This window comes from Harpegnathos saltator, unplaced genomic scaffold (genome assembly GCF_003227715.2).
Source record: "Harpegnathos saltator strain DR-91 unplaced genomic scaffold, Hsal_v8.6 scaffold288, whole genome shotgun sequence".
NCBI lineage: Eukaryota > Metazoa > Arthropoda > Insecta > Hymenoptera > Formicidae > Harpegnathos > Harpegnathos saltator.
In genome coordinates, this window is record NW_020230081.1 from 357,475 (window position 1) to 382,964 (window position 25,490).

Consider the following 25,490-nt stretch of genomic DNA (forward strand, 5'->3'; position numbering starts at 1 on the left):
ATGCTAATTTACGTGATATGACCCTAAGAAAGCTTATTACTTTTCTTCGTTTCTCTCTTTTCCATTAAATTTTAAATGCATACTTATTTCATTTTAAGTATAAATCATAACTCGATTTAAATAAAAAAAGACAACACAATTACAGACTAGGGATTCGTGCACTCTCATCTCGTAAAGAAGTACCGGTGATAAAGTAGCGATGAAAATGACGAATCGCGTGAAGTTTCTTACTAGATCGCGTAAGAGATAAAAAGATTGCGAGACAAATCGAGAACATTTGATTCGATTTCATTCTGTCCCGTCATTGATGTTGCCACCACGATCACCTTTTCAAGAGCGATGTTCACGCCACGACGATATGAATACGCCTGCGTTAATTAGTCGGCGCTAATCATAGATGTGAAGAATGTCGAGAACGGCGACCGAGAGCTGTCTCTCACCTCCTCTATCCCTCTACCGTCCCTCGGGCTAAACCGCAAAGAATCCAATCTCGATTGAGAGATAGTAATTGAGAAAAGTGGGCGAGATAAAAGCGGAAGATGGCAGAAGGGGCGATATCGAGGCACTAATCGGAGTGTTTGTAGAATAAAAAAGGGGGAAATATCACGGATGAACAAGTAAATCGTAAAGCATGCACCGTGAAGCTGTATTACGTATACATATATACGCATATATATGTGTGTGTGTACAAAATAAGTTGGATCTTACAGCTTTTCGCGTTACTTTCGGAGAAGGGAACACTTTTCCAACGTTTACTATCTCATATCGGAAAGAATGGGAGCGGTGCACCGTTTATGCTGTAGCGTAGGGTCGCAATGTATCTAAATCCGTCACTGGACACTATATACGTTCCATCGTTGTATGCACCGCGGCTCGCACGCACCTTTTCGCTCGCGAGTGCGAGAGTAAGTGCTGGTAAGTGTGCGGGAGCGCGCGATGAGAAGTGCGATTATAGGCATCGCGACGTTGAGAGAGTATAGAAGTGAAAGAGAAAAAGGGAGAAAGAGAGAGAGATAGAGTGAGTGAGTGAGTGAGTGTGTATGTGTGTGTGTGTGTGTGTGTGTGTGCGTGTGTGGTGTGTGATTGAGTGAGTGAGTGAGTGAATGAGTGAGTGAGTGAGTGAGTGAAAGAAAGAGAAAGAGGCCAAGAGAGAAAGCTATGAACGCACGCAAGCGCGAGCGAGTGACAGAGAGGGAGTGAGAAAGAGAATAAAAAAAGTGAGACAGAAGGAGAAAGAGGGAGAGAGTGAGAAAGAGAGAGCGAAAGAGAGGAGGAGGGAGACGAAGCGAAAGATTCGAGGATGCGACGGGGTGCCTGCACCCGTGCGTGAATCACGCTTCAGAAACGCTCTCTCCTCGCCGTCCTCGAATGCGCCCTAGTGTACCCACCACGACATTGACCCGTGCGTCGTCGCTGGACGCCGCCGACGGCAGACAGGCAACCACCCCCAGTGATCGAACGAGAGAAGTAGCGACCAGCGTCTCTTGGCGCCGACAGCCGGAAGGGAAGCGACACCCACGAGGGAGCCTTCAAGTCGCTCTCCAATCCCTACGCTCTAATCACCGATACCGCTCACCGCCGGTCGGCCATGACTCGTTCGTTCGTTGAGGTTCACGCACCACAGCCGGTACCGGGGATCCTTTGATGAGGGGTGTCCTTGCGGCGCGGTGAGGGGACCTCTGCTATCTACTTATTTATCTTACCGGGTGTGCCTTTCGACGAATTCGTGGGATTGGCAACTCGTCAACGACGTCGTCGTCATCGCCGTCGCCGTTGTCGTCGTCACTGGTGGACTCCAACTGGGAACCTCGTGCTTCTTCATAAGGAGATTCTCTCATGCAGCTGAAAGTGAAAATCGTGACGACGAAGCGTGTATAAATATAGATATATACGCTCGTTGACACGAAACGTGGGCCCGTTTTGAAGGCATAGAGAAGCAGCAACGGAGGATAGACTGGCAACAAAGGAACAGAAGCGGATACAACATGTCAGATGAGGAAGACAAACCCCCTGCACCTCCTGTACGATTGACATCAAACAGGTATGTTCCATATCATGTTATCTGCTATAAATTTGCATTCTTAAATGATTTATGGGAAAGAAAGTAGATTCTGCAAAATACTGCTTGATCTTGAGTTAATCCTGAAGATCGTCTCATAAACTCGCATACAGTATATTATATAAATGCTTCAAAGATTTTTCATCTTCGTGAGAAATTTGATTGCTTATAGCAGTAGATATCAATATAGCGTTCATATACTAAAATTAATGACATATGCACTTTATAATTTGCCTAAGTATCATAAATTTACACAGGTAACTAGTTTGTAAGTATAGATGTAAATATTCCAATAATATAGTCATAATGTTCATATGCATTGGTGTATGTGACATGTAAGAATTTTTGTTCTTCAAAATTAGTTAAAAATATATTAAATCAAATTATGTCGCTAAACATATCACTTGGTATAGATTTATAACTATCAACTATTATTAAAGTTGTCCAGATACATCTTATCCAATATTGTTATGTCAGAGAAATTTATATATACAATATTTTGTAATGCTTGTAATAGCAAAAATATCAGCAATGTCAACATTTATTTCTGTAATAAATTATCTGTCTTTATTCATAATGTAGTACAATATTAAAAGAGTGAGATATATGCCAGGTTCATGCACATACATATAATGCATTACATATGCATATAATAATTATATGAAGATAAATTGTTAAATTTGTTAGTGATAATACATTTATATTTCCAGGGGTGAATCTGCGCCTAATTTACCAGTGGACATGCGTCCATTGCCTAAGGAACCAGACTCTGATGAACGTAAGAAAAAGACGTTGAAGGGCAAGATGAAGGTGAAGGAGAACAAAGATAAGCCCAACATCAGTTATCCCACGAATTTCGAGCACACTGTACACGTGGGATTTGACGCCGTGACCGGTGAATTTACGGTAGGTTTTCGATTCGTGCGACTCGCAGATTCGCACAGTCAGTCGCCTCTCTACACTATATTGTTCAAAATGCACTCGCTTACCGCTTCGCTGTTGTAATCACGGTACGGATTATCTGTGGGAGATGGAGGGATGGGGAGAGAAATAAATTTTCATGTATTAGCTTACTCTTGATATATCGTTGCTGTTTTATTGCATCGTCATACGTTCTCATGTGTGATTCACATGGATCTTCCGTACCTAATCAAAATGGAACATGGGATACTCGTTCATGCATATATATATATATAAATATAAATATGCGTGATGTCTATATCTATATATAGATATAGATATTTTAAGAAAGGGTACTTTGGTGATTTGTCCGACGCTTCTTATATCTATTATTTCCACATGATAAACTAACAAAACACGTATTTCTTTCAAGCTGCCATTGAAAGTAAGTAAATTAATACGAGCTAGTTTGCCTGTACCTTACGTTCTACATACACCACGTAGTTTGACACTTTCTTTTCGTTGCGGTTTACAGAATCTAGGTGTCTTTATTTTTATCTTTCGTTGGAGTACCAACATATAATAATCCATATTTAGATTGTCGCTTTTGTAGATTGATATAAGCTTTAGTCGACGTTGCGTACAATCTTTTTTTCTTACAGAATAATTTCCGACACGTAATTAATGGATTATTTAAATTGGCGAAATTCCGCGGAATATAAAAAATGTTTATATTAAAGTAAAAAGAAAAAACTGAAATTATGCATGTATCTAAATAACATTTTTATGAAAACATTGACCTCATTAAATCTTCCAAATTTCAATTATCTGCTCTGTTCAAAAAAATTACATTAAAAAAGAAATTGTATTAAAAAAGAGAATATTCTTTTTTCGATTTGATTTTCTCAATTTATATTTTGCGTGTGTGATATTATATGTATAAAACAACAATAGACGACGACTACACCAAACATAATTGTTTTGATTTTTAAATAATGTTCCAAAACAGTTAAATAAGTATAGATTTAATTATGTCACGATTAAAATTTATCAGTACCTACAAAAATATAACACAAACATATTTCCCAATTCTTATTCATGCATGTGTTACGATTGCATGTTTCTGAATTCTAGGAGTAAGTACATTCCTTAGACACACTAGCGTTATACTTGACAATCTTCCGATTATTTACCACTTGTCGGTTTGGTATAAGTGTGATAACGCGTGTTGCTTCACGGTGCTTGTTTCTTTCCTAGGGTATGCCGGAAGCGTGGGCGAGACTGCTTATGTCTAGCAATATCAGTAAACAAGAACAGAAGAAGAATCCACAGGCTGTTTTGGACGTATTAAATTGGTACGATAGTAGCAGTAAAGAGGCGAAAGGCTCAAAATATATGACCACAACCAAGATGGTCGGGGTAGTTGGTAAGTATAGATATCTCGTCGGTCATATACTCACGCTGAATTAATTCGCGCTTTCATCGTCGTATTAACAACAAGATTGTGTGTTTTCAGCTCCAATCGAAAGGGCGAGTAGTCCTCGAAGTATGGGAATAAGTATCAACACGGGGGTGGGGAATATTCGCGGACAGGCGATGTCCCAAGCGTCTGGCAGCTCGCATTCTCAACAGTCGTTGAGCAGGTGAGTCTTTTACACTTTCATATCTCGCGTTTATACCGTCGTCTAAATATTTTCTGAGAAACGACAACGTTACAGACTGAGTAGCAGTAGTCCGAGTAGCACACCGACGGACGCGTGTGCAACTAGCTCCGAGCAGGAGGACGAGCCGCCGCCTCCGCCGATTTCCGCTCGACCGGAACGCACGAAGTCCATCGTAAGTTCTTCTTCCTTGTGCCCAACTTGTGCATTTATCTATGTCTGTGATATTACAAGTGCCATTAAATATAAATTATTCTCGTATTAACTGTTATAATACTTTTTTTTTCGCTGTACAGTACACGAAACCTATAGAAGAAGAGCCACCACCTCCGTTGACAACTGCGCTGGGCTCACCGCAACGAAACGGTATGCAGCAGCAGCAACAGCAGCAGCAGCAGCAGCAACAACAACAACAACAACAACAACAACAACAACAACAACAACACCAGTCTCAGTTAGATAGAAATAAGAATCAAGCGACACCAACGTCAACGACGACCGATCAGACACGACCGGCGCAAGGTGATAAGGCTAGAAAGAAGAAGATGTCAGACGACGAGATATTAGAGAAGCTTAGAACAATCGTAAGCGTGGGGGATCCTAATAGAAAGTACACTAAGATGGAGAAGATAGGACAAGGGTAAGATACAGAACAACTATAAAACAGCAATATGAAAGCATGTTGTTTGCATGCCTAAACGTTTATAGTTACACATGTGTTACCGTATTGACTAGCGATTGGTTACAGTGCCTCGGGGACGGTGTATACGGCAATAGAGACGTCCACCGGCATGGAAGTTGCGATAAAGCAAATGAATCTGTCGCAGCAACCAAAAAAAGAGCTTATTATAAACGAGATCCTGGTGATGCGGGAGAACAAACATCCGAATGTTGTAAATTACTTGGATAGTTATTTAGTAGGGGAAGAACTGTGGGTAGTAATGGAATATTTGCCAGGCGGCAGTTTGACCGATGTTGTGACTGAGACGTGTATGGACGAAGGTCAAATCGCCGCGGTGTGCAGGGAAGTTCTACAGGCGTTAGAGTTCCTTCACTGTAATCAGGTTATACACAGGGATATTAAGTCCGACAATATCTTGCTCGGTCTGGATGGCGGAGTGAAGCTGACGGACTTCGGCTTCTGCGCGCAAATCTCGCCGGAACAGAACAAGCGAACAACGATGGTCGGCACGCCGTACTGGATGGCGCCAGAGGTGGTGACGCGAAAACAATACGGACCTAAGGTAGGTAAATGTCGATTACTGTAAATCCCAAAACTGTGCGGAGTCGAAGATACGCGTTAACGATTAATCGTCAAAATTGCCCCCCGGACACTGCAGGTCGATATCTGGTCATTGGGAATAATGGCAATTGAAATGATAGAAGGAGAGCCGCCGTATCTGAACGAAAATCCGCTGAGAGCGTTATACTTGATCGCAACGAATGGCAAGCCGGAGATCAAGGAGAAGGAGAAACTGTCGCCTTTGTTTCAAGATTTCCTAGATCGATGTCTCGAGGTTGAAGTGGAGAAACGATCCGGAGCTTCCGACCTATTACAGGTAAGAGACATGACTGTATACTGTTATTGCCGAGGAAATCAATGTTCTACGCGTATATGCACGTGTCTCTTCCGCGTGTGTTCCAAAATTAATTGGAAATACGTGTTTAAATTGAATTGCAGCATGCTTTTCTGGGTTTAGCCAGGCCACTGGCTTCGTTAACACCTTTGATAATGGCGGCGAAGGACGCTGCCAAAGGTAATTAAGACAGTGGTGTGTTAGATTATAGTCGTAAAACGTGACTGTAAGAATGGTTATGTGAGAGATGAAAAAACGGAAAAAAAAATGGAAAAAGAAATAATGAATCACCCTCCCAAAACGGAAACGGCACAATAATTTAATAATATATAATAAATAATGAATAAACATATATATTATAAAAATTAACATGTACACATATGCATGTAGATGTATATACATATATGATACATGTATATGCATATGTACGTGTGCATATATGCATACGTATGTGTATATTGTATGTGGATACATATTGTGCGCGTCCTATGTAATATTATGTACACAAACGCATGCATATATTATAAATTACATACACACACATATAAATATATATATATATATATATACAGAGAGAGAGAGAGAGAAAGAGAGAGAGAGAGAGAGAGAGAGGGGGGGGGGAGGAGAGAGAGAGAGAGAGAGAGAGAGAGAGAGAGAGAGAGAGAGAGAGAGAGAGAGAGAGAAGTCATAGATAGATAAAACTTATTCGATACCGTTACGAAGTATCGAGAAGCGAGTTGCAAAGTTTTTAAAAATGCTCGATTCTCGCATGTTGCGAGCGAACAAAGTTAAATCAGAGAGTTAAATCAGATCGCTACGAGCCATCTGACGGCAGAAAACCTTGTTTTCCTCGATAAGTCCAATTACAATTAAGTGCAATGGACTCAATGATGTCTTAATTTAGTCTCTGAGAGAAGTAAAAGTGGGGAAGGAAAAACCGTACTTGCCGTATTTTACTGTATGTGTGCTATAGCCAGACGAGCTCTTGCCGCAATTTTGGATGGTCATCGAGGAAATACAAGCGATTGTCAGTTATTTTCTAAAAATATAAAACTAGTATTATTAACTCTTAAATGGAGAAAGAAGAGGGGAAAAGGAAGAAGGAAAGATGGAAATCTGAAGGATCGCGGAGTTAGAAACATACGCATATTATTTATAGCGAAAAATTTTACTAGATAATACCACAGACAAATGTGAACAAGTACATAGAACCTATTCTAATACATTTATTATTGTGTTTAACGAGAGAAATCGCGGACAGAGGGAAAAGTAAATTGGTCTTCGTGTCGGACTGATATTTTTTGAAGAAGGTTGCGCAGAGCGGAGCAATATGTTTTCGGTGTTTCGATCTGTCAGAGCGACGATAGACGTGTAAGCAGTAGCCTAAACTTGTTTTAAACGTTCTCAAGAGTCGCGTTCCGATCGCTGAGTATTAAATTCGTTATTCTATTACGTCCCCTTCGCATCGCAGGCATTAATCGTCTTAGGTTGATACCTAGTGTGCAAAATATCGGAACTTATGTGTTTATATCGACAGCCGACTTAGAGAGATCGATTCGCACGCATCTAGCCGAATCTATTTACGTACACGATTGTTTTGCAACGTCCGTTTGCTAAGCCGCTGACTTAGAATTTTATAACGGAAAGATGAGTGAGTACTTTTTCTCATTTGCGCGGTTAGAGAACAAAAGCAAAAGTAAAATGTGAGAGACACGTTAGGACTTGTCACGTCAAACTTATTACCGAGGTTTACTACTTAGTTAATAAGAATATCTTTCCCCGAGGACAATGTGCTTGTCCAGTCATGTGTGTTCTTCGCTGTAAGTCCAACGCAACTGTCTTTAACGTGTCTTGCAAAGCAAGAGGAAGAGAGAGAGAGAGAGAGAGAGAGAGAGAGAGAGAGAGAGAGATGTGAGAAAACGGAATGAACGAACGGACGATCGATGAAACTTTAAAACAAGGTTCAGACGTAGGAGCATTTTGTGACACTATAAAGTGCCTGTCTTGTCGTTTAGAGACGTGAAAAAGAAATAAAACTCGCGCTAGATTTCTTATGACTTTGAACCATCGTTACGATATGTAATATCTTCGTTTTAGCACCCTGAGAAGGAAAAGAAAAAAAAAAGAAACAAACGAACTACGTGGGAGAGATTTGAGTTGTTACAGTTTATGTGTAGAACGAAGTTTCCATGTATTATTATTATGGTTGTATTCGCATCGAACATTAATCGAGAGATACGTCTTTCCTAATTGTATTATATACAATTATATCATCCAAGCATCGTGACATTGAGGTGGATACCTTGGAAGTATTTAGTTACTTAGGTGATATATCGAACTCATTATAGATGCGTATCATATTTCTTTTATTCATTTTCGTACGCGCCATTGTATTCGACCGGGTCATCCGCGCGCCGACAAATGTGTTTCAAAATCGAGAAAAAGAGAGGAAGAGAGCTATATTTGCGTCATCTTTCGACTTAGCAGTGAAAGAAGAAGAAAAAAATACTGGGCTTTTTTTTTTTTAATTCGAGCATTCTATTTCAGATGACACAGGATTAGATATTAAATTTTCTTCCTTTCCCTCTCGAATTTCGAAGGATCGCAGATCACAGAAATAATCTCGATGTTTCGATCTTAGCATCTCGCGGGTGGCCGCTCGGTCGAAGGGGTTTTTTCATTATACATATATGTATAGAACTCGTATATAAATTAATATTAACTGAAATCACGTGAGAATAAATACGATAGAGTTATAAACCGAGAAAAATTAATACGATACACTTATATTGCATACGTGAAACGAGCAGAGAAAAAAAAAAGAGGAAGCCTGTACTTGTGTGCACTGTATGTACACACGCGCTCGTGCGCGCGCACACACATGTACAGGCTGTTCCAAATAAAAAGTTACATAAACATATCTTAAAAACGACACATTTTAATTGAACCTTTCTTCATTAAAAGCCTTTTTAATTATGAATCGTGGAAACAAACAGTGGAAATAAAAACTGTAGATATTACTCAGGCTGTACCACCAGTGGAGATCGACTGTGGGTAATTTGAGAAATTCAACCATTTTGAAAATCATCCAACGAGAATTCACAATACAAAACGACAATCTCCACTTGAAACTTCAAAACGATCTTGATGTAGACTTATTAGGAATATTAAGAAGATCGCATGAATCGGCTATTCGACGAATCTTCTTTGAATTTGCGCGTTTGAAATATGTGTAACTGAAATATATTATTGAAGTATTTATCTTCCGGATGTATCGTTTTTCCAAGATATCTTCATGTATTTTCTTGTTTGGAACATCCTGTAATATACATGTAAAATTTGATAATGAGAAGTTATATATGATCAAGTGTATTCGCTCTACTCGATAATGAGTTTATTTTCTCTTCTTTTCTCACTTTTTCGTAGTATCATCTTTTGAAAAGCCTGATTAGATTTTTATAATGTCTGATTGTACTCGACTGAGAGAGAGAGAGAAAACAGCTCAGATTTGTATCAACGCTTACGACCGAATTTTGAGTCGGAATGCCGAAAAGAATTGAAATTGCTATTTACCTTCAAGAAGTTGCGTATGCATTGGCTATGGCTGATTAGTAGATTGCACTGAAGAAGAACGAGGATCTATCTGTCCGTGACGTTTGTGATTTTGGGAAGGGTGAAAGCGGTAGGATTTTAACGTAAAATTTGATTTGACGACAGTGACTTTTTGGATTGACGATATTTGAAATGTATCGCTATTATTCGTCGATATTATCCGTCATGGGACAAATTAATGAGATTTCTTGTGTCGGTCAGTATTTTATGATTGCAAATACTCTGCACTGATTTGTTTCGACGTCCGTCTCCGAATCGGTCGTATTATAAGTTGGCGTTAAGAGACATTAAGGACAAAGTAACGTGCGCACGTCTTAGTATTAGCAAAGAAAAGGTATGATCATTGAACTCTATCCTAAACTGGAACTGGCCATCATAGACCATTACAACTCTTTCTTTGATATACTGTAGACTTTTTCATTTCCTCGTTAGCTCGTCAGTCTGAATTTTAACTGTTTAATTTGTCTGTAATAACGAAAAAGAGATACGTATAAGTACTTCATTTTCTAATATATTTCTGTGCTCGGTAATTAGTTGCTCTGTTTCAATATTAATGTTGCAGATTTTTTTTTATATGCTCGACATTTTTCTACTCTTGTTATGTATATAATAAGTTTTGTTGATATATAGTGTATGTTTAACAATACGTGCATAATGTTGAACATTATGTTAATGTCTATACGATGTGAAAAACTATTGTCTCGTGTTATTTTAATTCGATCGAAGTTCACCTGACGAGTCTTACTTCATTTTCGCTGTGTACAAAGCGAGAGACATGACTGGCGCACTTTGTGATTGTGATTGTGACCGACACTGGTTTCGATTGAGATAGAGTTCAGTGGATGTAATTGAATAAAAAAGGAGAGAAAGAGGAAAAAAAGAACAAGCACAGGATAGTGCTTGGATCCAGGGTTAAGATTGACATTCAAGCGATCACAGGAGCATTATAAAGCGAGGTCCTGCATTTTCACAAATATTTCGGAGCGATAGAGAGCTTTGTCCCTCGTTATGCGTTGTTATGTTTCTTTGCGACACCTATCAGCTACTCTCTAGCAGCTATTAATATTAAATGGTCCTTACCTACGAGAGTTGAATGGCGCAGCCGCGAGATGCAAAACTGCCCGCGTGAAAGATCACACACGATCGATAAGCATCTCCGATTGAAAAGCACGTTAGTTAGTTAGCGTGTAGACGTATTCGCTGATACACCGAACCGGACGATGAGCAACACGTTGATCCTCTGTCGCGTAAACAAAAGTACAAAAAATTGTACCAAACATGCCTTAACGTAATAATAATAAGTGATGCATACGAAAGTACTTATTATTTTTGACATTAATCAAGCGAATCGTGCAACGCGTATATAGCAAACGAGTATATGAGAGCTCCGAGAAAAAAGCGGGCAAGTGAATTTTTCAATAAAAAGAAAAAAGAAAAAGAGGAGAGGAAGTAAAGGGAGGGGCGGAGAGAAGGAGATAAGAATGCGGGCAACTTTGCATCCGTTTGCGCATTCGCATCTTTTAATAGTCGTTCCAATTGCATTTAATTACTTGTGTAAACTATCGCGCATATCATCGTCTCATTTTAGGTTTTATTTTTTTTTCCTTTCTTTTAATAGATCTGTATTACAGATCGTGTTAAGTATGTATGTATGCATGTTTTTGCTGTAGCGTTTTACGATGTTTTTGAAAATGCTTTGTGATCTCTCTTCGAATGGAAGAAGTAGGCCTAGTAATAAAGTCGCTATTTTACTGCAAAGATTGAAAAAGAAAAAAAGAAAAACCTCGATTCTACGACTTTTCGTGAGAGACGAAGGTTCATCCGGCTTTAACTTTTATAAGAAAGAAACGCGCTTGTCGCTTTTGGGTATCATTCGATGAAAATCTGGTCTCTCAGGAAGCATGTAATACTTTACCGCGCATGATGATAAATTTCAAAGCGAAGGTACGCAAAACAAAAATGGGAATAATGAATTGTAAAAATAATGCCTAGAACTTTACGTATATATTGTACTATAACATCTTTCAGTTTGTTTTGGAACGTTACAATATAAGGAAACATTTTATAACAAAGACACACACTCTTCCTTTCATGTGTCCTTCCTGCTTAGCGGATTAAGAGGATCGCAGAATGATTATCACACACGTTTCAGCCCTCATTTAATGTATTATTAAGTTAAAACTTATGTATTAAGAATATTATTTATACATTTTATATATATATATATATGGCGTTTATATATTATATTGGAAAAATAACATCTTTCGGTTATATAAATTTCTTATAGTCTTTCTGAGATTCTTTGTAGCATACGCGGTTTGTAGGATGTTATTCTGCCACGGATATGTATATACGCAATATCGAGAGTACATAATAATATAACATCCGAGAGAAATAACAACGTCCGATGCTTTTCGTCACGTGCGAAAAGTTGATCGAAAATGCTACCACGTCTCCATGTAAATAGGTATGTTTTGTCATTTTTGCATAAGTTTTCATGTAAAAAGGAACATTCGCGGTATACGAAAAAAGTCATATACATTGTTTACAAAACAGTTAAACACTACAATAAATTAAACGAGCATAAACGCACGTGCACGTGAGAGGGAAAGAAAGAGAGAAAGGAAACGTGATAAAACTTGACGTGGAAAGAGAGAGAGAGAGAGAGAGAGAGAGAGAGAGAAACTTTTGTTAGTAGCGATAGTATTCACATCGCACCGCATGTCGGAGATGACATTTAGATTTTCTCTCTTTCATCCCCTCTCGTCGTAATGGCAGACTTTGCTTTCAGACACCCCACTGGGTATCGCGGTGGTAACAGTCGTCATTCTGTCCTTATAACATGCCTAAAGAAAACGGAGACATCTCAATATTTGTATAACAGTCCCTTCCCCCCTTATGTAAATATGTAATGTAACAGCGGCGGGGAAAAATAGCTTATTGCGTAGACTTTTCCTCCTGCTTCCTCGGATGGAAGCTTATCGAGGCGGAATTGATGCAGAAGCGCTTCCTCGTAGGCTTCGGCCCGTCGTTGAACACGTGTCCTAGGTGTGCGTCGCACTTCGAGCAGGTCACTTCGGTCCGCACCATATCTGGGTTTGCGATCAGCAGTAGTAGATTGCCGCCAACTGTACGCGTCGTTTTTTTGCGACGCGATTTTTGTTCATTGGTGTTTTTTCAGTGGTGAGAGTGAAGTGGTGGTTGGTGGTAGTAGTAGTAGTAGCGGAGTGGCAAAGGAGGGCGGAAGGAAAGAACAATAGAGTGTGATGATTAGACACGCCCTTCTCGTCTTACATATGACTTTTTATCGCTAACAGAAGCCCTCTAAGAGGGCTTCAGTCCAGAGGATCGAACTTAAAACAGCGGAGATCCGATCGTGAGAAATCAAGTAACAGAGAACATGTATCTTTATATCAATACAAGATACCAATACATGAGCAACAACAGGGAGATACGTGTACATATATGAAACTACTTTACTTTCGATAAATATTTCTACGTTTCACACGCGAGCTCGACCGTTGCTAACCGTTATTTTCGACACGTCCAACATTGCTCACGACTAAGCGTACTGTTTTCTTTCATGTACAAAATAACGCATAGGAATAAATCTTTTTCTATATCAATCGTTTACCTTGCAATCTTACTGTGCAGATACATTACGTACGCAGCATCCTTTAATTACGACGCTGTTAGTCTGTACCTTTAGTTGTGAATATCGAAACACACTCGCAAACAACAAAGTATCGTTGTTATCTCAATTATCACTTGCTATAACGATTGTAACAACTAACAAACGTAAAAGCAGAAAAATTTAATTGCCACTGCAGAAAGCAATATCTATGTATTGAGAATTCGTAATCGTGAGAGGACAAAAATGTCATCCGGCGATGCTTGGCCATCTTGTAAGAATTTAAGCTACGTTAGAGCGATTATTGAAAATTTCGCGCTTGCAAACTTAGTGATGAACAACAATCCCGATTCAAATTCTCAGAAGATCGATACTTTTTCTCTGAAATTCGATTTTCTTAACCGATTCTTTCCTGTTCGATTTTTGTATACATATCGATTCTTTCGTTACAGAATCGATTTTCGATTCGTTGTGATACGCTTATTTATCATTATATCAAGCAGCCAGAATTTAACCGGTTGAAATTCTGGTTACTCAGTCTAGGTTTTAATTACACGGTTATTTCTACTCAGACAACAATATATTATAAAGTAAGCTCTCTAAAATATTTCATTTCCGAGCCTGATAATTTAGAGACACTTTCAAAAGATGACATGATAATGTCAGAATGTGATCTAGTGTGCTGTTTTTTTTCTGAGAGCGAAAAGCTGTCACGAAAAATATGTCTAAAAAATTTCTCAAATCGGATATCTTTAAAATATCTAAAGTGTGTCAACATGTAGAGCGTGTTCACGCAGACGCTATTAGCGCTATTTACCGCTATAGACTGTTTGTGGAGCCAGATAATAAAGCTAACAAACGTATGACATAACTGATGGTAGCGTTGTACGCTATAATTACGCGCTATCGACGCTATTTCTTCCAAGGTAGCGTAGCAATTGTATGCTCCGTGAACGGCTACTCCGAAAAACTTTGTGCACATCTGTCACTGTACGTGAAAAACAATATCGGTACATTATTATTTATTATTTTACTATTACTCGCGTACGTAGTGGACAATGGCGTTTAAATAAATCTGTAGGATGTTAAAATTGAAAAGGCCTTTAAACTGCGGAAACGGTGCTGTGATGCCAATGTCACGTTATTGTTGGAGCTCGCTGTCACTATCGCGACATTGGTTTCACGAGCAGCTTTGATGACGTCTGTATTGGTAACGCTAATAACGTCTCCCCGAACGCACCTTAAGCGCGCAGTCACGCATACCGCAGGAAGCCCCGATCATCGAGCGACCGTCATCTTTTATATTTCTTGTTTTGTTGAACGCCTCGGTTACGACGACTTGCTCGCGTGTGAATATGCGAGACTGCGTGGCAATTTGATAGTATTCGGCTGATCTAGCGGTTTTTAACAAGAAAAAAAAAACGTTTACTTTACACTAGCATTGGTAGATACGATTTTATATGTTGGGTCCGTTTTTGGAAAATATCTTTATATTATCTAAAATAATACCATAAAAAGACTACATGTTCAAGAAATCCAAATATTTTCTTTAAACAGCTTCCTTCAATTTTTCATTCTGACATGTGTGCTGTTTCTGAGTATCTTCTTCTAGAATAGAAATGCCTCGTTCTAACTGATATTTGATTTATAGTATGTCATTGGATCTCAGTAAATCCAATAATCCAGCGCGAAAACAAGCATGTCGTCGGCATTAAAAAATAAAAAGAAATGTTTAAATGTGCTCTTATCATGTACGATTTGTTTAGATTGATTTTTAGGAAGTTCGGTTCCTTTGGATCGATTTTTTTTTTTTTTTAGTAAATCCGTCTAGTTATTTCGGTTCCAGATCGGTACGAAAATCGATTTTTTTCTAAAAAATCGCCCATCACTAAGTTGCAAACACAATTGAGTAATATTCTTGCTTATTTGCTCATATTTTCAACAGGTGTTTCATAATGTACAACCAATGCGATATATTAGTTCAATGTATATAAAGTGATAAAAGTCTAACACAATCACACTCTAAGCGAGTACATGCAGGAACTGGGGGAGAATGGGGAGTGTCAATGTTCAATGTATGTACAACATTATACTGTGTACTATGTACATTGTAGAGCTACGTGTAAGCGAGTTTACAAAGAAAATCCTCTTTTTCTTACAAGAATTTTTATAAAAAAATTTAAAATATAATCTCAAATATATATACGGTGTACAATTACATACAAGAAAAAAGAGAAAAGGATTTTTCTACTAATCAACGACCGATATTACAACGAAATAAACAAGTGAAGCATCAAGTAAAAATCATTATGAGACTGAACAAAAAGTCTGGTTCGAGTTTTAAAAACATTAAAGTTAAATTTAACTTTATTGTATTTAATAGCAAATTATTCATCAATCAAGTAGTCGCTCGTGTTATTTATGATTCTTGCGCCAACCGTTCGCTGGCAGCATTTGTCGTAATACAAAGCAGCCGATTTGCGATTAAAGACACAGAATCGAACCGGACTTTTTGACTGACTTTTGATACAATTATGATTTCTCTTTTATGACTTTACTGGGAAATATCGAAAATTGAAGCATTTAGACGGCGATGTTACGACGGGGATGTGTAACGATGCGTCTTGTAAATAGCAAGCAGGTATGTCGGTAGAAAATTGACACCGAACAAACTTCTGCGCTGTGTTGCGCGATTTCTTCAATTCGTATTTCTATGACATACTCGCGTGCTATCAAGGATTAATGCGATATCCGATGTTAAAGTGCGTACTATCGAGGATTGTGCAACGTCTGATAATGTGAAGATGAGAGTGAGATATATATTCATAGCGCCATTCTAAGAACGCGAACGTAATCACAAAAGATATATAATAACTGAGAGCAGAGCTCCAGCTCTTTGCTTACCATGAGAGGTATCTTTGGTAAGTTTAATGCGTCCCTGATCCAACACTTCGTTGAATGCGGGCCAACCGCATCCACTGTCGTACTTCGTGTCCGAGGAGAACAATTCCTGATCGCACACGACGCAGGTGTACATTCCCTTTTCGTAAAACTTATTGTAGCAGCCGGTGAATGGCCTGCATCGAATAAAACGAATTCAAGGCGTTAGCGGGACGCGAAGGAAAGACGGTAAACTCTCAGTGACACACATACGTTTATTTTTAAACCCACTGGCCATGAGACAGCTCAAAGCCAGGTTGCCTCTTACGCTCTTGAAAAAAAGTTATTTCGGTATTCTTCGTCTAAGATTAAACGCGCACGAGCGGTGTCGCGCGGGAGCGGGATTGTACGTGCATTGCAAATAATTTCTAGTTATTAATAATTTCCCATAAAATGTTTAGACATTTGACCGACGTTGCTTCCAAATGTCTCAAGAGGGGTGTTTCCGATGCAGGTTAGGAAACCTGAATCTCGCTCTGCTGGAATCGCCCAGCGCTGGGCGCGGATACACGGGAGACACGAATCTTGTATTCGTGCCGTGGATTGGATAATAAACTATACTCAGAATTGAAAACACTGAGAACTAATTTCTATTATCGATAATTATTTACAATGCACGAACGAATTGAACTCGCAAACGCGAGGAGAAGCGGCGACGACAGCAGCGAGTGCGCTTTGTCGCTGAGAAAAAGAAGCTCCGAGCACGAGCCGCCTAACTGGTCGAGAGACGAACAACCAAACCAACCAACCCTTCTTACAAAACCCAGTGAATATATAATTTTTGAATTCGAGCAAGAGTGGCACGCCCTGATTGGTTGGCAATCAAAACATTCGTCGATTCTCTCGGATTCTCGATTCTTCGACGTGAACCTATTGTTGCCAAAGCTCTTCGGCGGAGCGTGCTCTGAGCTGACCTTTATTTGTGTCGACGACACAATCGCGATTGCTAATTATGTTGCCGATTGTCAACAGGACGATCGACGGCGCGCGCGTATAGCGATAACGGTTAAACGCTGCTCCCGCGGAGCCTCACGATATCACTCGAGACTTCCGGACGATTCCCTTGCCGAATAATCTGGAAGCCTGCTGACAATTTTATTTTTAATTCTGAACAAGGGGTTTGCTAAAAACGCATTTCTCAAATTGGATAATATGCGTCACACGTGTGAAGGAGAGAATTTTTTTTTTTTTTTTTTTTTTTTTTTTTTACGAAATTACGCCAGACTGATGTGAAGATTTCTTCAAGATTTGGACAGCGCATTGCCAGACGTGCGCGATCACGCGGGAGCGAGTCAGATGTAAGGCAAACGAATCTCTCGGATCGGGTAAATATAGAGCGTAACGAACGACGTCCGTTCGTGTCATCGATAAAATTAGAATAATTCGACGTCCTGTGTTATCACAGTTACGCAAGATTACTGCGCTTCGGCCGGCGATTGCAAAATCAGCGGACACCGCAATGGGAACGCTCGGCTTGCCACGACATCCGTCTTGTTTAGCGAGATAAACAAGAACGTCTCTCTTATCGTTAAAGAGCAATTGCTGAGGATCGCTCTTGGAACAATTTGGAGCGTAAAAAATTTCGGACAGATAGACAGAGAGGGAGATATCTCGAAGGGGCATATCGAAATACATCGAAGATCAAGACCGGCTGGAATTCGCTCGGCTGAAAGTTGGCCTCAAAGGACCGAAATCGGTTGCGGAATCTTCGGTTTTCACTATATAAGATTGATAGGTCGTAAAACTAACTTAGAATTACATTCTATAATTGATCAGCTGCTCGCGCGGTTAGTTTCGCCAAACTATTTCTATTAGTACAACGAGCTTGAAGGGACGTGGCTTGAACGTTCACGGCCATTATTTCTGTTTATTTATATTTATATTATTATTTTATATCGTTGGTTTATTATTTGTCTGGTTTTAGCTACTACTTTTGTAACACCAAGCAGTGAAATGGATAGATTTTTTATTACTTATCCCGACTACCGAGTCCCTCGATCGTAAAGTCGATCTGAATCAGCTGATCAATTACGGAACATATTTACGTTAGTCCAAGGCCTGCCAACCTTACGAGCAAAACCAAAGTTTCCGAAACCGACTTCGGAGCGGCGGGCCTCGCGGGACACGCGGAAGAGTCTCGTTTCGGAAGAGTCTCGATTCCTATCTCGCGACCGACCGTCGCGAGATAGGAATCGTTTTCGCGGGAGAGCAAAACTGTGAGAACTGAGCCGAAACTCGACGTCGCTCTCGATCAGCGCGAGAGTTGGCCAATTCGAGTTGGCGCGTCGTACCGCCTCACCTCTCCGTGCCCTTTTCCTGCGTCACATGCCACTGGATCGGCGTCAGCCGCTTCCTCGCTTCCTCCTTGTCGACCGCCGTCGTCATCCTCCTGATCGCGGCGAGCGTGAGTCGCAGAATCTTGACGCTCTCGTCGGGGACGAACGGTGAGACAAACGAACGTCAACGGTCGAACTCGCGCGGCCGGGCCGCTGATGGGACACTGCGAGTAGCGCACCGAGACAGCAGCCTTGGCACCTTTTCGTCGATCGCCACCTCCTCGTCGTCGTCGTCGTCGTCGCCGTCGCCGTCGCCGTCGCCGCTGTGCTCGACCCCGCGCAGTCTCGCGCTGAATCGAAACCGACTGAATCGCGCTCCGGACACGCGATGCACTGCGTGTCTCACGCTGGCGGTCGCTCGCTGGCGCTCCAGTCACGTTCCAGCGCCGGCGCGACTCCTGGAGTCGCGTCGGTAACCGCGCGAGTGCCGAGTTACCACCGCGCCGTGCTCGATCGACTCGTTAGCCTCCGCACTCCGTAGCGACGACATCCCACGTGCCATTGGGTGCGTTCACGACACTCAACGGTTGTGCAACAGTTGAGTGATTTCGTTCTGAATGCTACTGAGCGATGCACTCAGTCGCAACACGTTGAGTGAACGGTCGCCATTTTTCTCATCATAAATGGTTGCGTTCAGAAAACAAAGCGCTCACTGAGCGCTTAGTAATTATTGGTCCTTACTGTTAGATCCTTACATTCAGACCAATAACGTTGACGAATTACTCAACCGTTGTGTAACCGTTGTGTTTTCTGAACGCAGCCAAAGGCTGCATTCAGCAGACTCAACAGTTGGACAACATTACTAGATTTTCCATTGAATCTCGCTCCTGATTGGTAAATACTTCTGGGTTTATGAAGAATCTAAAAGAATGCTCCAATCACAGGCAACAATCACTAAGCGCTCTCTGATCACTTCGTTCTACTGAACGCGGCCAATGGCTGCGTTCAGAAAACACAACGGTTACACAACGGTTGAGTAATTCGTCAACGTTATTGGTCTGAATGTAAGGATCTAACAGTAAGGACCGATAGTTACTGAGCGCTCAGTGAGCGTTTTGTTTTCTGAACGCAACTCCGATATTCGTCGCTACCTTCACTGAGGTGTTTCCGATCCAACATGGCGCAGGCCATGAATAAAGAAAATAACAAAGAAAATAGTCATATAAATCCAAATATATATATATGTCGGGGAATGTCAAGGATGGCGTAGAATTACATTGTAACAGACACATATGAATTATATTTATAAAAATACTTAACAATTACAAGACACATGAGCGTGTAGACGGGCCGTAATATTTAGTACGTTTATCTGACATTTTTCCCGCGCAACCGAATCGCGCAGAACTCTGATCAGTTGCGTTCAGTGTACATTTCTACTGCTCACTCATCGGATGCTCAACTGTTGAGCTTTGTGAACGCACCCATTGGCTGCGTTCAGCAGAACAAAGTGATCAGTGAGCGCTTAGCGATTCTCGCTCCTGATTGGTAAATACTTCTGGGTCTATGAAGAATCTAAAAGAATGCTCCAATCACAGACAATAATCACTAAGCGCTCACTGATCATTTTGTTCTACTGAACGCAGCCAATTGACGCTCGGCGGTGAAGATCCATCCGGATAGATTTGCATAGCGTGATGCGTAACGCGCAGGAGAACCGACCAATCGCGCGGCTGATTTCAAATATACCGAGTCGTTGCGCCGCTCAAGCCGGACGCGCGATTGGTCGATTCTCCGCGCAAATGTGGTGCGTGCTCGTGCGAATTGTTCCGGGAGGATTCGTCCAAACGGATTCGCACACTCGCGCGGTTCTTAGCCGAAAATGGGAGACTTGGCAATACGTGCCGCAAGATGCTCGTCGTCGGCAGCGTGTCGAGCACAGCTTGCCGTAAGTAGTCATCGACGAGATCGGTCACCGGTCGATATTCTTTTTAATTACCTTCTATGGCTTCGATGAGCACCGACATGAATTCACCATCGTCGACTTCCTACTTCTCACGGTATCTTATAAAGTCGCTGATGAAGCTCGCGACGCACGTTCGTGTGCACGCTTCGTTAGTAGGGTCTTCAGCGATTTTCAACTGTGCCGGCCAATTGTTCTGCAACTTTTTGGTAAATTAACTGATAGTTAAATCGTACGTTTGCCTTTCTTTTCTTCTTCAACTCAGACAAAGACAGACATATGATTTAACTATCAGTTAGCTTAGGCTGATTGTTCCAACCTCCTTGGTAAGTTAACTGACAGTTAAATCGTGTATGTCTGTCTTCTTTTAAATTGAAGGGAAAACAAAGATAAAAATATGATTCAACTATCAATTAACTTACCAAGAAGTCGGGACAACCGGAAGCCCTTGGGTAAGTCGACTGATAGTTAAATCATATGCTTATCTCTGCTTTCTCTTCGACTTAGACAAAGACAGACATATGACTTAACTATCAGTTAACTTATCAAGGAATTGGAACCACCTGTCCTACATGCGTATATGCGCAAGGTTAGGGGTCCGATTTTCAATCGGTAAGCTCGATCTTGAATGCAGCTTTGCGTCAGCAATGGCAGATGGCACATTTCGGCGAAAGCCGCTGAAGACCGCGAAGCGACGCGGGGAGAAAGTTACGAAATGCGCGAACACGTTCCTCTCGATCTCCACCGTGCCGTGCGAAATCGAAAACTCGTATCTCGGCGCAGGTGCGGAAGCAATCGCCGTGCGAAAGCAGTTCGCGGCGAATCTCCGCGTTCTCCGGATGGACATCGCGAATGTTCCTGAGGAAGGGCGCCTCATGTTGGCAACTGCCGAGGAACGTCAAAACTTGCCGACTTGCGATCAATGATCGCGAGGAGCCGAGGCGAAGCGAGCAGCGCCAGCGACGTCTCGCTCGCAGCGGAGGCGAAAAGAAGCGATCGATAAGCCAAGTGTGTGACTCGCTTTGTGCGAATTCAGTCGAAGGTACAAGGGAGCCGCTATCACAGGCCGAGGGGAAAGAGCGAAAACCGCGCGTCATTCGCGCTTCATGCGCGCGGCTCCGCTCTCGTCCCTCTCGCAACCTCCTCGCGCAACGACTGGTCGTTGCGTGACGTCACAGCGGGTGCCGAGTATCCGCGGCGGCGGGTACCGGCGATTGGTCGTCGTCCGGCCGGCTCGTCGGCGCGGCGCGCAGAGCTGGCAGTCACGGAAGGGGAAGCGCCGTCGGCACCGAGAGCGCCGCCATCTTGACAGACAGAAGGAGCCTGCTGTCCGCCGCTATCCGCTGACCGTCTCGTCGTGCCGTGTTCCAGCTGAGCCGTTACCGCTCTGTTAGTGCGAGCGCGAGCGCGAGCCTCAGCTCCGCTCCGTTGGTTATCGCGTGTAGGATCCGCGGCATCGCTCGCGAGACGCGAACTCTCGCCAGCTGAACCGGCCGAGGCCGAGGCGGAGGCGCGAAGGCGGAGGACGACGGGAAGGAGGAGGAGGAGGAGGAGGAGAGGAGAGGGGAGGAGGAGGAGGAGAGGTACCGGAGGGCCGGAAAAGCACACAGCGGTGGTGTCGGAGCGAGCTCGGGGAGAGAACGGTACGTCGTCTCGCGGGCGCCTCGCGCGGTGCGCCTCGTGTCGTGCTCGTCGTGGTGCTAGCGTGTCACCGTCGCCGTCGCCGTCGCCTCGTACACGCTGAGAAGTTGCACCAGTGGCACCTCGCGTAACCCCGCGGACCACGGGCCGCCTTGTCTCTCTCGCTCTCTGGTCAGCCGCTCTGCCGGGAGCCGCGCGCGCGCGCGCGCGCGCGATCGTCCGCTCTCTCGTCGCGTCACGTTCGTCGTGCTCGCGTCTCGCCGAGAGCGCGGTGCCAACGGAGAGCTAACACCAAGAGCGAGGCTCCTCCGGACTTTCTCTGTCGCTCTTCGCTGCTCGTCACTCGTGGGAGAATCCGCGACGTTGCGGACGTAACTGCTGTTGCCTGCTACTACTGACAGCGCGACAGTATGGCGGGACAGACGATCAACGACAGGCTGTTGGCCGCGAGACACAGCATCGCCGGTCAGGGTCTCGCTAAATCCGTCTGTAAGGCCACCACGGAGGAGATGATCGGGCCCAAGAAGAAGCATCTCGACTGTAAGTAAGAAAGAGAGAGAGAGAGAGAGTATCCCGGTGCGCGCATGGGGAGCGTCGTCGCCGTCGCGTTTCCCTCTTAATGGCAGGGCGCTCGGCTCCGCGGAGATCGGCTTCGCGCTACTTTTCCGACTTTCCAGCTCGAGTCCTGCGAGCGGAACGATTTTCGACGTTCTCAACGTGACCGTGACGTTATTTCCTGGACGGGTCTCTTTGCGGCGGGAACGGGGAGGGGGGGGGGCTAAGCGCGTCCAGACGCGAGATTATCGATGGGTGGAACGGACACGGACGTTTCGATCTGGTTGGCGACTCTGGTCGGGGGTCGCCCTTACTTTCCGATGCACTTCGCTCGCAGATCGGCGTGACCGAGCTCGACTGTTCGGCGGAGCGAGTGACAGTGCGAAGAAAGCAGCGAGGAGATCGCGAGTTAACGAACGCGAACGGCGAACGAGAGTCAGCTCACCTCTTCCGTCCGCTCCCGTCGAGAAAGGCGAACGAGAGCCGCTCGCCACTGTTGGTTTCGCTTCACCCGGTGCAAGCTGTTCCCCTCGCTCGCGAGTCAGCTCTTTCGATCGTTACAAAATTCTTCTCTCTCGTGTGCGGCTCTCCGAGAGGTGGAATGTCCTCTCGGCAGACGATGCGCGTTGTAATATTTTCCCCTTGACTCGCTGGTCGTTCCGATTCCCTCTCGTTACGTTTCAACGTATTACGAAATATATTCATGCAAATCTCCAACGGCCGATCGATGTGCGAGAGTCGTTCGGCGAAGGTGGAGTTTCGAAAAATTGCATGATGTAACAACTACACAATAACAATAATAATAATTATGCGCGGCCGCTCAAGGAAACGGCCGGAGGTCTGTCTTTCGTAGTTTTTTACTTTGAGGGATTGTCGAGAGAGAGAGAGAGAGAGAGAGAGAGAGAGAGAGAGAGAGAGAGAGAGAGAGAGAGAGGGAGGGAGAGAGGGAGAGAAAGAGAGAGAGAGAGAGAGAGAGAAAGAGAGAGAGAGAGAGAGATTGGATAGGAGAACGTGTATCGAAATGTCAGGTCTGCCGTCTTCTCTCCTAGTTGCGTTTACATCTGCTTTTCTTCTATCAACTCTCAAATGTGTACTTAGCAGTTGGAAGAAGGAAGGTGGAAGAAAGGAACCGTCGAGAGCGCGCAGTGGAGGAGGGAGGACAGGTCTCGCGCTTCACGCATATTCGATTTCCGGAGAAGAAGGCTCTCCTTCGATTCGCACGATCGTTAACAGGTCCTTTCCAGTCCGAGGAGAGAATTCGGGACGTACGCTCCGTCAGTCGATTGTGGAGAAGCAGAAGCAGGAAGGGAGAATTAGAGGAACGGGAGGAAGGAAAGAGGGAGGATGAGTGATAAAAGACATCCCGCAAGGGACGGAAATTTACGAAGGAAACCAAGTATCTTTCGAGATGTAATCTCGGTGTTTATCTTAACAATGACAACACTTGTAGATTACCTTGTACCTACATGAGACAATATATACAACATACAAAATGCATAGGGGAAAAAGGAGCCATTGCAATCGCGTGTTGCTGATGCTGCTTTTATACAATCGTCGAAAATGCCATTGTTCTAAAGCTTCTCGCCGATCAGACAGGAGAAACAATTGTATCGGTAGAAATCGAAACTCGTCGGGTCGAGGTTCACACAGTCTGTACAAATTTTCCGGATATATTTCTTCACTTCTCATTTACTCGATTCGACTCTGCTTTTCAATTATTTCAACCAGTATATACTCCGGGCGTGTATTGTATTTCGTGTCACTATAATACAATTACACTCGAGAGCTCGCAGGATAGTCGTACATTGCAAAGATTCATCGAATTTGTGTAACGTGTACACCTATAGATTGCGACAACACACTTTAACTGTGGTGTAATCATACGTGTCTCGTAGTGTACATTGTCGTGTTTAGGATGAATGGCGAGGATCTTGAGTGCGAAGAATTCCCAACGAACCTTTCGCGACAGCGGTCGTTAATCATGTGACCATTTCGTGATTACATATCGCTGGTGATTTCCTTCCGTTGTCGTACCGCGAGCAAACCACGTCGGGACGAGTGACAATGGACTTGATAATTGATAGCGCTCTCTCTCTCTCTCTCTCTCTCTCTCTCTCTCTCTCTCTCTCTCTCTCTCTCTCTCTCTCTCTCGTTCTCGATAAAACAGATTTTTCAAACTTTAAATTATATACAAGGCACTGCGCGCACACCGATGTCGTGGTTGAAGCTCGTTCGAATTTACGAGTTTGCCCCAATTTGGACAAACATGTCCCGATACCTCACGCCAAGCGCGATTATGGGTTGAATTTTCCGGCTGCTTATCACTACCGCGTCTTCTTGCGATACAGAGGCTCTTCAGAGCACTCTTCGGAGACATGCGTCTGTATTCGCGACGGAATAATATTTATTATCACGTCTTTGAGACTTATCGGTCACTGTTGATTGTCAGCTCGCGGATCTTCGCCGGGTCGAGTCGAGTCGGCTGTTAAGAGACGCGATACGAAAGGTGCGCACGCGGGATATCGCGTCTCTCACCTTCGCTTTCAGCAACCACCGCGGTCTCAGCTGATACTTTCGTGTGACTCCTCGTGTGACTCGCGTTTATTAATTACACGCGCGAGCGTCGACCGGAATCACACGTACTGTGTCGTTTTACCATCTCTCGTTAGGTTACC

At 43.1% G+C, this 25,490-nt stretch overlaps 3 protein-coding genes across 24 annotated transcripts in view; 2 read left to right on the forward strand and 1 right to left on the reverse strand.

Annotated features, from left to right (window-relative positions):
* The first annotated feature begins 1,105 nt into the window (after positions 1-1,105).
* Positions 1,106-6,531, forward strand: Pak (serine/threonine-protein kinase PAK 3-like protein). 3 transcript variants are annotated; one of them, XM_025299668.1, is made up of 10 exons: positions 1,106-2,041; positions 2,770-2,965; positions 3,393-3,404; positions 4,217-4,385; positions 4,476-4,602; positions 4,678-4,795; positions 4,917-5,260; positions 5,369-5,864; positions 5,961-6,179; positions 6,302-6,531. In XM_025299668.1, exons 1-10 carry the CDS (start codon positions 1,986-1,988, stop codon positions 6,383-6,385), a joined length of 1,821 nt encoding a protein of 606 aa, XP_025155453.1. In that variant the 5' UTR covers positions 1,106-1,985; the 3' UTR covers positions 6,386-6,531. The 3 variants fall into 3 exon arrangements, with proteins under 3 accessions (XP_025155453.1, XP_025155454.1, XP_011137393.2); XM_025299669.1 differs by having other exon boundaries at positions 4,687-4,795; XM_011139091.3 differs by lacking the exon at positions 3,393-3,404.
* A 1,008-nt stretch (positions 6,532-7,539) lies between these two features.
* On the reverse strand, positions 7,540-19,200 carry SelR (methionine sulfoxide reductase SelR). 5 transcript variants are annotated; one of them, XR_003113030.1, is made up of 4 exons: positions 18,680-19,200; positions 16,345-16,517; positions 14,681-14,834; positions 12,944-14,428 (listed from the first exon to the last, which is right to left on the reverse strand). XR_003113030.1 is itself a non-coding variant. In XM_025299623.1 (3 exons), exons 1-3 carry the CDS (start codon positions 18,763-18,765, stop codon positions 10,982-10,984), a joined length of 327 nt encoding a protein of 108 aa, XP_025155408.1. In that variant the 5' UTR covers positions 18,766-19,157; the 3' UTR covers positions 7,540-10,981. The 5 variants fall into 5 exon arrangements, 4 of the variants coding, with proteins under 4 accessions (XP_025155408.1, XP_011137396.1, XP_011137397.1 ...); XM_025299623.1 differs by lacking the exons at positions 12,944-14,428; positions 14,681-14,834 and adding an exon at positions 7,540-11,049 and having other exon boundaries at positions 18,680-19,157; XM_011139094.3 differs by lacking the exons at positions 12,944-14,428; positions 14,681-14,834 and adding an exon at positions 12,144-12,937 and having other exon boundaries at positions 18,680-19,129.
* Positions 19,201-21,787: 2,587 nt separating this feature from the next.
* lap (phosphatidylinositol-binding clathrin assembly protein lap) overlaps positions 21,788-25,490 on the forward strand; it is a 29,858-nt gene continuing 26,155 nt past the window's right edge. For 5 of the 16 annotated variants that reach the window (XM_025299638.1, XM_025299639.1, XM_025299643.1 and 2 more), the window contains exon 1: positions 21,795-22,800. In XM_025299638.1, coding sequence (XP_025155423.1) covers positions 22,671-22,800 — 130 coding nt within the window. In that variant the 5' untranslated portion in view covers positions 21,795-22,670. Of the gene's footprint in view, positions 22,801-25,490 lie in introns of all 16 variants that reach the window. The other 11 variants (XM_011139097.2, XM_011139102.2, XM_025299640.1 and 8 more) reach the window with 10 other exon arrangements.

What these genes read in the sequence shown, in the direction of transcription:
- Pak (XM_025299668.1), top strand. Translation starts at nt 1,986, where the DNA reads ATGTCAGATGAGGAAGACAAACCCCCTGCACCTCCTGTACGATTGACA. An exon ending in TCTCAACAGTCGTTGAGCAG is followed by an intron (nt 4,603 to 4,677) that starts GTGAGTCTTTTA and finishes ACAACGTTACAG; the next exon opens with ACTGAGTAGCAGTAGTCCGA. An exon ending in CGGAACGCACGAAGTCCATC is followed by an intron (nt 4,796 to 4,916) that starts GTAAGTTCTTCT and finishes TTCGCTGTACAG; the next exon opens with TACACGAAACCTATAGAAGA.
- SelR (XM_011139094.3), bottom strand. Translation starts at nt 18,765, where the DNA reads ATGACGACGGCGGTCGACAAGGAGGAAGCGAGGAAGCGGCTGACGCCG. An exon ending in CAGGAAAAGGGCACGGAGAG is followed by an intron (nt 16,518 to 18,679) that starts GTGAGGCGGTAC and finishes TATTCGATGCAG; the next exon opens with GCCATTCACCGGCTGCTACA. An exon ending in TACCAAAGATACCTCTCATG is followed by an intron (nt 12,938 to 16,344) that starts GTAAGCAAAGAG and finishes CGACGCGTACAG; the next exon opens with TTGGCGGCAATCTACTACTG.